General features: G+C 49.9%; 1 protein-coding gene across 1 annotated transcript in view; it reads left to right on the top strand.

Annotated features, from left to right (window-relative positions):
* osbpl10b (oxysterol binding protein-like 10b) overlaps positions 1–9458 on the top strand; it is a 43855-nt gene extending 34397 nt beyond the window's left edge. Inside the window, exons 9-13 of the mRNA XM_031576951.2 lie at positions 1986–2529; positions 4737–4923; positions 5385–5567; positions 8046–8199; positions 9049–9458. Of these exons, the coding sequence (XP_031432811.1) occupies positions 1986–2529; positions 4737–4923; positions 5385–5567; positions 8046–8199; positions 9049–9093 (1113 nt within the window). The 3' untranslated portion in view covers positions 9094–9458. The remainder of the gene's footprint in view (positions 1–1985; positions 2530–4736; positions 4924–5384; positions 5568–8045; positions 8200–9048) is intronic.
* Positions 9459–11977: the final 2519 nt, after the last annotated feature.

The following is an 11977-nucleotide window of genomic DNA, read 5'->3' as shown; positions in this document are numbered from 1 at the left end:
ATAGGCCCTTGGCACTTTCTTTGTTTAGTTTTTTTTTTAAAGCCAATCCATCTCACAGACATGCACAGACAAGGCTACGGTGTTCTCATTTAATAGTTCTTTTGGTGTCACGCAGTCCCAGACTGAGGAGGAAATTAAAGCTATCATGACGGCAAAGAACAAGATCAGTTGTATAACTAGCCCAATCTTACATAATGGGCTAAAAGGGAGTGATATCCAATTTCATCATTTTCATGAATCCCCCTGATAGAGATCGCCCCTGATAGCCTAGCCCCTTGCCTATTTGGCAGTCCTCAGTCTTGGAATCGACACCTTCAGGAGGCTCAATCTCACAATGGCTGGCTCTCATTTCTTCCCAAAGAGCAAGCCTTGCAATAACACCCTTTAACATTTTCACTTTCACTGCCCCTCGCTGCTTCGCTTCAGTCTTTGCATTTAGTTTGTTTGTTTGTTTGTTTTGTTCTCTTAGTCACTCAGTGAACTTCTCAGTTGACTAAATGGGGTGAATTCCAAATGGGCCTTTTTTAACTTACTGGGCTGCAGCTAGCTTGGAATCCCCCCGAGCTGAAGATCGATGCGGGTGTCTCAGTCTCGGGGCGGAGGAGGCTGGAGTGGGTGACTGTGTGGCTGCCAGGTGGGTGGAGTGGAGAAGGAGAGAGGTGCTGGAGGTAGGGAGGGGGGGGGGATTGGGCCTGGGATTGGGCCTGGGATTGGGCCTGGGATTGGGCCTGGGATTGGGCCTGGGATTGACGGGCTAAAGGCGTGGGCCGACGTCACGCGAGCACCGGGCGCTGCCGGCTAACTGGGCTTCAGAGTGCTGTCTCTCACCATTAGTGTGCTGCTGCTGCTGGCTTATTGATCAGTGGAGAGTACTGTAGTTCTCTCTCTCTCTCTCTCTCTCTCTCTTACTGTCTTCCTCTTCATCTCTCTCTCTCTCTCTCTCTCTCTCTCTCTTACTGTCTTCATCTCTCTCTCTCTCACTCACTCACTGCTATCCCTCTGTTTATCTATAAAAAGGTAGGATAACACAGGACACAGGATATGAAATGCATGGCACAGGATATTAATATAGCGCACACGAGACACGTGCTAACGTCTCACTATGGGAACAAATAGATCGTCTACAATGGAGAACAACAGAATGACTAATGGCCAAGTAGAATTGTATGCCACAGCAGAATGTTTTATTTCTGTTTCTCAATCATTTAGTTGGACCTTCCATTTAAAACAACTCTCAACACAACAGTTTTTGAAATACATTCTCTTCTTTAGTGTATGCACAATGTATAGATTTCACTCTTCTTTAGTGTATGCACAATGTATAGATTTCACTCTTCTTTAGTGTATGCACAATGTATAGATTTCACTCTTCTTTAGTGTATGCACAATGTATAGATTTCACTCTTCTTTAGTATATTTGCACAATGTATAGATTTCACTCTTCTTTAGTGTATGCACGATGTATAGATTTCACTGCTGGTCGTGAGCTGCTCTGTTTAGGGAGCCTCCACTCACTCCTCTCTTTTCTTCCCATTTTGTTCACTCCTCTGTTCATCGGTTTCATTCCGCAAGTTCTAGTGTGACCATGTCGAAGGCTTAAATATCTGGGTGTGTTGAGTCCCACCTCCTAGTGTGGCATGCTGGGGTCGCTGGGGTCGCTGGGGCTGTAGAGCGTCTAAGGAGCTGGGGGGGGGGGGGGGGGGTGATGCTTCAGGAGGTGCCCATGGACACCAAACCAATGAATCAAGCCCTTGGCATTTTACACTACCAGCTGAGCTATAGCCACACTTAACAATTTGCCCTACTTGGGAGCTCGGCCAAGGCAGGTGATTTGCGGTGTAGACTGGGTTAGAGCTATACCGCCCCTCGCCCCCGCCCCCGCCCCCCGCCCCCCGCCCCTCGCCCCCCCAGACTGCTCTCACTGTTCTCTCTTTTCATCTCTCTCTCTCTCTCTCTCCCTCTCTCTCTCCCTCTCTACCTGTCAGGTGGTGCTGCCCACCTTCATCCTGGAGAAGCGCTCGCTACTGGAGATGTACGCCAACTTCATGGCCCACCCGGACCTGTTCCTGGCCATCGGCTCGGGCGCCACGCCGGAGGAGCGCATGGTGCGCTTCGTGGAGTACTACCTGACCTCCTTCCACGAGGGCCGCAAGGGCGCCGTGGCCAAGAAGCCCTACAACCCGGTGTTGGGGGAGAGCTTCCGCTGCACCTGGGACGTGCCACGGGAGCGGGTGAGACCCCTCAGGACCAACACCACCACCACCACCACCACCACCACCACCACCACCAACGCTTCAGCCGCCGGCCCTCCGACCAGCGCGGCCTCCGGGCCGGGGGAGGCGGGGCGGACCGGGGACGCCACGGGTGACCGGCTCCGGCTGCGCTTTTTGGCGGAGCAGGTGTCACACCACCCGCCAGTGTCGGGGTTCTACTGCGAGTGCAAGGAGAGGAGGATGTGTGTGAACGCGCACGTGTGGACCAAGAGCAAGTTCATGGGGATGTCCATCGGGGTGTCCATGGTGGGAGAAGGTAGGGGACTGAAAGATGAGAGAACAACCTGAACAGAATTTGTTGACGATGAAGCTAATGATTTTTTCTATCCCGCTATTCTATTTGAATTAGTTATTCTGGTCTTCATATTTCATCGGATCATTAAATATTATGCATAAGCATTTACTTTTATCAAATATTTATCCTTAAGCTTGCTCTGTGGAGGATTTGGCCCTTTTCTCTTACTCTGTGAGGGTTTTTTTTGGGGACAGAGTAGCCTTGCTGCAGTTCCTGATGCTTTTAGACATGTGTGTTCTAGGACTAAAGCTGTTCCTGGATCAGATGGTGTCACCCCCAGGAATTGGGGTATTTACTGGTGAAAACATTGTACTTCCATCTGTCAGTCAGTCAGTCACTCTTGCTGAGGCGAACACAAAATGCCGTGAGCGCTGCAAGCCTCGTAGCACCAGGACGCTAAATGGCTGCGCTTTTTCTCTCGCATGGCGGGACAGCGCCGTCACCCCTGGCTCTGTGTAGCGAACACAACCGCGTGGAGGGAGCATCACAGGTGTTCAGTGAACCGCAGATCACGGCGGGAATAGGAACAGCAGCCGTCGCGCGCCAAACATTAGCCAATTAGGACCGAGCGCTAATTAGGACAGCATTAATTACTAACTAGATGGAACGCGTTGATTCCCCCCAGAGTGAAGCATGCGATGCTAATGAGAGGGGGAAGTGAACAGGGGATTTAAAAGGGGATTTGCTTCTGCAGCCTTCAGTGATGGAATCATGATGGAACCACTACCGGCTCTCAGAGAAAGGGATGCATCGTTTATTTGTCTATTTGTTTTGTCACCACACTGCTGTGCTAGCGCCTATGTATTTCGCTACTTCCAAACATAAGAGGGTGAAACACGAGTAGATGAGATTATTCATTCCACACTACTGTAGTGCGATTAATCTATCTATCAATGTTTTTTTCTTCTTGAGTTCTTGATGTGTTCGATGCCTCTTTTAGTCCTTCAGTGTGATGCCTTTTACACATTTGGGTCCATGTGGACGGATACAATTTCATTTAATAATACACTTGAAAGCAGGATGTTTTAATTTCTGAGTTGTTTAATTGTCCAGAAGTCCAAAAGAATCTTCATTTGTCATTTGCTACTTTAGACTTGCTCTCGGATATTACATTTGTGTATACGGTACCGTGCCATTTGGACATGCCATTTTATAGCTTTGATCTGACACTGGTACTATTGGTATTTTGTTGAGTGGTTGACTTGATTTGGGTTTGTGATGAATGCAGCAGTGGATGAGTGTGCGGGGGGACCTGACATCCCACACCTGAGCGGTGCCTTTCATCGCAGCATGTTTGAAGATGAGGGGGCGTCAAGGCCCAGCTGCCGCTCTCGCACCTGTGATCTCCCCTCGAGTGCTGGAGACACACAGTCAGCCCAGAATGGTTATCCACAGAATAGCCTGGGGCTGTATAGCTACGGCTAGCATTATAAACATCCGGCCCAGGACCAGCACTGAAAAGCAGGGTGTCCTTCAACAGGATGATGAACTGACGTGTTCCTGCTCCGGTCATTTTGGCTCAGTACCACACAGTTTCCTCGTCAGAGCATCAGATCACACAGGGCTCCGTGAGTTCAGTGCTGGGAGTCCATCCTGCAGCCGCCCTGTAGTGAGGGCTCATGAATTGCTGACCCAGCAGCCTTCCAGGGCGGCTTTGAAGCTCCATCTCTGGCTGCCGCACGCTGCCAATGCTTGGACCCCTACTGTGAGCCGGCGCCAGGGGGTATGGAGCTGGGCCCTGCCCCCCCACCTACCTCCATCCAGCCTGCGTCCTCACAACCCCCCCCCCCCCCCCCCCTCCTAACACCATGTCTGTTTTGGTGAAACAGATGTGTATCTGTGAGACCTGGACGTACGCCCGCAGCAGATTTTGCCACAACACAGCTGTCTGTTATGTAACCGGGACTGTAGGCTGGGGGTGGGGGGTGGTGGTGGGGTGGAATGGGGTGGAGATGGGGGGTGGGTGAGACGGGGCTAGGCCTGTGGAGACAGGAGGCATGTACAACAAGCACCATCTGTCTGGAGCTAACCTCATACACCCAGAACCCTGAGAGATTCCACTCAAGTTACCTGATTATGGGATCTGTCTCTTGATGATGGTCTCTCTCTGACTCTCTCTCTCTCTCTCTCTCTCTCTCTCTCTCTCTCTCTGTCTCTCTGTCTCTCAGGAGCGCTGCACCTGCTGGAGCATGACGAGGTGTATGTGTTCGGGCTGCCCTCGGCCTACGCCCGCTCCATCCTCACCGTGCCCTGGGTGGAGCTCGGAGGCAAGGTGTCCATCGCCTGTGCCAAGAGCGGATACTCTGCCACGGTCTCCTTCCACACAAAGCCGTTCTATGGAGGGAAAGTACACAGGTGTGTGTGTGTCAAGAGTGTTTTTTTGGTGTGTATGGATGTCTTGTATGGGTGTATTAGTCACTATTTGTTGTTATTGTTGTTGTGATGGATATCTGGGGGGTATTCTTCGTACGTGGTTTAGTGACAAACCTGGATAAGTTAACTGAGAGTAAGTGGTAAACCTCCTAATAAAAGAACCCCCATTGGTTCAATCTCTTAGCAAAACAACGTCAGAGGGCTCTTCTATTAGGAGGTTTACCACTTACTCTGAGTTAACTTATCCAGGTTTGTCACTAAACCACGTACGAGGAATACCCCCCTGGTCTGTATATGGCTTTGTTTTTACGATACAAGATATTTTCCGTGGAAGTTGGAAGCCATTTTCAAGGGCATATGTTCATGGTGGTGAAGCATGACGGTAGGAGTTAAGCTGACTGCCTCTGACCTGAGACCTTATCCTCTGGTGTCGTCTCACACAGGGTCACGGCGGAGGTCAAGCACAACTCCACGGGCACCATCGTCTGTAAGGCCCAGGGGGAGTGGAACGGAACGCTGGAGTTCACCTATAGCAGCGGAGAGACCAAAGTGATTGACACCGGCAAGCTGCTAGTCATCAACAAGAAACTCCGGCCCATGGAGAAGCAGGGCCCATACGAGTCAAGGTGAGGGAGTGAGACCGGGGAGTGAGACCGGGGAGTGAGACTGGGGAGTGAGACCGGGGGATGATCAAGGTGAGGGAGTGAGACCGGGGGATGATCAAGGTGAGGGAGTGAGACCGGGGGATGATCAAGGTGAGGGAGTGAGACTGGGGAGTGAGACCGGGGGATGATCAAGGTGAGGGAGTGAGACCGGGGAGTGAGACCGGGGAGTGAGACCGGGGAGTGATCAAGGTGAGGGAGTGAGACCTGGGAGTGAGACCGGGGAGTGAGACTGGGGAGTGAGACCGGGGAGTGAGACCGGGGGATGATCAAGGTGAGGGAGTGAGACCGGGGGATGATCAAGGTGAGGGAGTGAGACCGGGGGATGATCAAGGTGAGGGAGTGAGACTGGGGAGTGAGACCGGGGGATGATCAAGGTGAGGGAGTGAGACCGGGGGATGATCAAGGTGAGGGAGTGAGACCGGGGGATGATCAAGGTGAGGGAGTGAGACCGGGGGATGATCAAGGTGAGGGAGTGAGACCGGGGGATGATCAAGGTGAGGGAGTGAGACTGGGGAGTGAGACCGGGGGATGATCAAGGTGAGGGAGTGAGACCGGGGGATGATCAAGGTGAGGGAGTGAGACCGGGGGATGATCAAGGTGAGGGAGTGAGACCGGGGGATGATCAAGGTGAGGGAGTGAGACCGGGGGATGATCAAGGTGAGGGAGTGAGACCGGGGGATGATCAAGGTGAGGGAGTGAGACCGGGGGATGTTTCATCTGTTACTCCTGTCAAGGTGAGGGAGTGAGACTGGGGGATTATTCATCAGTTACTCCTGTCTTCATGCTGTCCAGCTATTTGGTCTTGGTCTATTGAGCAAGAACACTGTCTGCCAGCAAAGAAATCTGATGTGCTTTTGTGATTTGGATTCTGTTGGGGTTGAGTGTGAATAGAACTAAAGTGCTGGTTGTTGGAGTAATGGGGACCTTTTTATGCCTTTATGCTTTTTTGATGTTGCTTCGACACAGATAGTTGCACTGTGAGGTAAGGGCAATCTCACTGTATCATGACAAGCTCAGTCCATCGTCTAATTAAGAGTGTAGCTATGATTCATCATTTGTGCTGTTGACTCCTTCACAATATATAGTGTGACAGTTGTGATGAGAGTAGGTATAGAGCTTCAAGGAGGTGTTGTTACACTGCATACATAAAGAGCTGGTTCTCACTTCTCGTCTTTCCCTCCCTGCTGAGTGATGGTGTGTTTTTTCTGTGTAACAGCATTATACAACTGCCCCCTTACAAGATCCTGCATATTATAGTATATTTTCTTCCCCTCTGAAAATCCAGCTGTAATCACTTCGGGGAAAAACAACAACTCCCTTCCAACAGTGACCAGCTTTAGCGCTGACCTCATTCAAACGCTTTATGCCACGCAACCAGTCCGAGTTAGCCAAGGCTCAGAAGTATGCAACGTCATTAGCGACCTCAGACTTCTCCTGGACTCGGCTAATTAAACTTTACTGACTGCACAGGCCTCTCTAGACACACACACACACACACACACACACACACACACACACTACTACTGGCCTCGTGGGTGGGGAGACGGCGGTGCTCTTAATTCCACTGACAGCGTCAGATAGCATGACGGGAGGACTCTGCAGGGTTGGCGTGATCAGTGAGCTCCATCTGAGTTTTCAGAATTTTTTTTTTTTGTAACACCGCCCCTTGGCACACACACACACACACACACACACACAAACACACACACACACACACACACACACACACACACACACACACACACACACACACACACACACACACTCACACCATCCTGCCTAAGCTCTTACACAACACAAGTTCACCTCCTAAATGTACTCCGCTGCTTCTTCGTCATCCGCTGCGGCGCTTATTGAGAGGAGGTGGAAACAGGAGGTGGAAACAGGAGGTGGAAACAGGAGGAGGAAACAGGCATCATGCAGCAGCATGGCGAGCGTCTCACTGATAAAGCCACAATTTCAGGATTATGGATGCACACACGTCCATCTGTGCAGGCGTGTATGTATATCTGAAATGCACTGTTTCAGGTGTAAATAATATAGCTATACTTTAACAGGAACACTACATCCTGAACAACGTCTTATTTGTGAATGAGGTGTGTAGATATGCAGAGAAGGTTGACTTTGGTAGTGAACATGTGAGCATAGTTAGCTACTGTGCTCACTGTGTCACTGTAATGTTTCACCATACTGTTATTTTGGATATGGGCTCATCGTCCATGTGCCAGATCACACTGAAAACCTTGAAATAAAAGTGTTGTAGCGATATGGACCGTACAATGTTGACTATTAGCATGCTGAACCATGAGCACGAACCACTGTTGGTTTTACGCACTGGTTTACACATACACAGTATTTATGCTTTGCAGGGTCTCTGTTCTCGTAAACAAAGGTGGGCTCTTTCCGTGTCCTTATTCAGTCGTGTGCTTTGATTGACAGGCGGCTGTGGCAGCACGTGACGAGGGCGCTGAGGACGGGGAGCATGGAGGCGGCGACGGAGCAGAAGCGCCAGCTGGAGGAGCGGCAGCGGGGCGAGGAGCGGCAGAGGGCTGCCACCAACACGCCCTGGAAACCCAAATACTTCAGCAAAGAGGTGAGCGGGCGGGCGGGCGGGCAGGCGGGCGGGCGGGCAGGGGGCCGGATCCAGAACACCTGGCCGTGCCAAAACACTCCAAAGGCGGGTCATGGAAACGCAAACGTCGTAATACTGTGCACGTAATGCACAACAACACGACACAGTACAGTTGTAATGCTACTAGACGACGCTGAGATGCTGTATGAAATGGAAGGAGTAGATTGAGTGGAGGGAGAGGGGGGGGAGAGGGATACGGGGTGTTGTGGCAGCTAGCAGATGGGACTCAGACACTCTCAGCACATCCCTTTGTCCCTGTCCCTGTCCCTGTCCCTGTGCCTGTGCCTGTGCCTGTGCCTGTGCCTGTGCCTGTGCCTGTGCCTGTGCCTGTCCCTGTGCCTGTCCCTGTGCCTGTGCCTGTGTCTGTGTCTGTGTCTGTGTCTGTGTCTGTGTCTGTGTCTGTGTCTGTGTCTGTGCCTGTGCCTGTGCCTGTGCCTGTGCCTGTGCCTGTGCCTGTGCCTGTGCCTGTGCCTGTGCCTGTGCCTGTGCCTGTGCCTGTGCCTGTCCATGTCCCCTTACACAGCCTATGTCTCTGATAAACATGCAGTGTGACAGGCACAGAGACAGAGGGACAGATTCAGACAAACATCAGCCATGGTTACTCTTATGGGTCTTTGTCAAGCAGTACTCTTGTGTTTGTACCTAACCAGACAAGGTTTTTGCATTATAATCGGTTTATATCAAAGGATGTCCATAGCACTAACTCTCTTCCTCTCTCTCTCTCTCTCTCTCTCTCTCTCTTTCTCCCTCTCTTCCTTTCTCTCTCTCTCTCTCTCTCTGTTTGTTTGTCGTGTGTTTTTCTGTGTGTAGGGAGACGGCTGGGTGTATCACAATCCACTGTGGAAAGCGCACTGACAGGGACCCCAAGCACACGCCAAACTCCAGCTGTCAATCACATAGCCCAGTCCAGAGAGGGGTGTGGCTCTACAGAGGGAGGGCTGGCCAACCGGAGGAAGGAAGGGGGGGCAAGATGAGCGCCCGTCAAAGGGAAGCGCAGCGAGAAGGCGTCCAACTCTCCCATTAACTTACATGTGTAGCTCTAGACGACCAGTGCCTAACACGTAGCCTGAACCCAAAGACACGAGCAGGGAGCTCAGATATCCGTCCACACATTACCCTGCTGTAAACCCTCCTGGACCACCTTAACAAAAACGAATGACAAAAGGACAAAACATGTTGGCAGCAAATGTAAGGGAATATATTTATAATTTTTTTTTTTTTGTAATAGCAGTATTATATTATTTTTTTTTCCCACACCAGGTGTTTGTAAGAGGGTGTCCATCTTTAGTGACACCATTTGCACCTGTGCAGTATAGTGCTATTAGCCACACACACGCTCTGGTCACACTTGAAACTGAAAGTGTGAAATCAGGACTTCTAATAAGGATAACTTGAAATAAGGAGACCTCATGGTATTTATACAAAGCATCTTAATCCTCAAAAAACATGCCGTTTCTGTTGTCAATCTCGACTGGACGGGCAAACCTGTCTAGAGTGGCTGTTTCTCGGCTCTTCTTGGGGGGGAGGCTGGTGATGATCTTCAGCACAGACAGAAGCTCCACACATTCTCTGCTGTGATTGTAGCCCTGTTGTGGTCGTCAGGAGGAAGTGGGGCATAGACTTGGGGAAAGTTCAGGCTGAGAAGTGAAGTATACGTGCTCCCGTTTCACCCACGCACAGAGTCTGCTCATTAGTTCCAAATCCCCACCCAGCTCTACAGCTAATTAGCACATCCAGATGTTTGACATCACATAGGCGCCAAACTCCATAGGTGCTCGAGGGCAAGTGCACACACATACACACACACACACACACACTTACACACACACTTACACACACACACACACAGGCTCTGATGAGCTAGAACAATTAAATCCGATGGCCACGGAGGAGAGAAAAAAAACAAAAGCATAAACCCCTATTTCAGAATGACCTTTTTTTCCCCGTGAATAGAAGCGTTCTCCACTGATGTAGGAGTAATAAGCCACCGCAGGGGTCCTCCGTGGGCGCGAGGATGGAGAGAAGCCGGTGAAGGCAACGGTGAACACTTACTACAGCCACACTGAAACCGTGCCAGCACAGCATATGCCGTCGTAAAATGGTCACGCAGAGCACCGGGGGTTCGGCCAACAAACACCAAAACTCAATTTGCCCTCTCCTACTCCTGTAAGGGGCAGCTGGGTGCATGTCATTACTGTACTGGCATGTGATGGCGAGTCGAAACAGGAGACCACGGGTGAGAACTAGGAGGTAAAGCAGACTAGATTCCAGTGTCCCTTTTCTGAAACACTGTTATTAGTCCTCTGTTCCAGTATGCAAAAGATGTAGTTTCATAAACAACATGGTTTGGTTAGTTCATTGTTCCATGTGTCTGTGCGAAGGATTTCAAGGATTTTACTTCTAGAAGATTGAGCGGGAATCGTGTGCATTTACAGACGCCTCACAATGTATCCCTGCGCACGCCACTAAAGCTCCGAAGAGTTGAATCTCATTTCAGTAAGCTCTCGCTACATGCCGCAACCCCCAGAAAACGTCTTTAAATTCAAGTTCATACGGAATGGAGAGGATTGCTATTTAAAGTTCAAGGACTGTTTCTCTCCTGTCATAAGAGACTACTACACATGAAAGTCCAGAGGCCAGCGTAAAAAACGAATGCTTTCACAGGGATACACTCAGCGTCTCAGCCCACGGCACTGTCTGGATCTGGAGTTGTCTCAGGCTAAATGGAAGTCACTGGACTCCGCAGAGGAGGCTGTTTGTGGGTCAGGGTTTGGAAAGGCTGACCTGCTTGATGTCTGCCATTAGTCTCCAATTTACTCATCAGCAGAGGGATTGAAAGAAGAACCAGTGCTTTCAGTTTCATTAGAAATGTGTGTTCCCCACTAAAATGACACAAAAAAAAAAACGAGTTAAAACAGAACGGCAACTAAATGATCCAGTCAGTGGTGCGTCATATGGTCATCCCTATGAAATCTCCTTTTTATTGCTTGATTATGGATTCGTAATGAATTCGGACATGATCTTGGCTCTGCAACACTTTTTGTGAAACGTTACAGGCACTACAGGTTAATGTCCAGCCTTTCAGAGACAGTCGAGCACTTTTGCACAAATGTGAAGACAGTCTGTGCATTACAGCTGAAGGCAAGAGAAGTTTTAGAAGTTGCGGACACTCATTCCTCCTGTGACTGGTGTTCCAGTTGGATTGATTAACTGAATGTGTGAGTGTGTGTGTGTGTGTGTATAACCTGAATGAGAAGCACAGTATCACAATGTATTCACAGAGCTTTGACCAAACGCACTCCGCCATTGTAGAACCTATGCAAATCACATTCACTTTTTCAGATCAGTGTTAGGCCGTCATGTTTGACATACAGTGCGAGGGGGTTAAGTTGGGTATATGTTTAATCAAAGATGCCAAGGCAATCAGGAGGATTGTTTGCCCCTGTTAGTCACATTAGTACCATTCTTTACTGCAAATGATGTCCTGCTGAATAGTGTTAGACATGTAATAACGCACGGTTTATTACTCACGTTGAGTGTCCGTCAGGTTATTTACGGGTTAGTTAGTGCTCATAATATGCTTGTACCCCTCCATCTGTTTTACCCAGGGAATAGAACATAGGGTCAGTTTTCTGTTCTTCCTCAGACATGTGTCAAGGATGGGGCTAATTCTGTTCCACACATCTCTTCATAACAAATGCAGAGGCCCCTGGGTGTAGTGCCACGGCATGCTAATAGT

This window comes from Clupea harengus, chromosome 11 (genome assembly GCF_900700415.2).
Source record: "Clupea harengus chromosome 11, Ch_v2.0.2, whole genome shotgun sequence".
In the NCBI taxonomy this organism is placed as follows: Eukaryota; Metazoa; Chordata; class Actinopteri; order Clupeiformes; family Clupeidae; genus Clupea; species Clupea harengus.
Note: the sequence above shows the minus strand (reverse complement) of the source record. Positions and strands in the feature narration are given on the sequence as shown.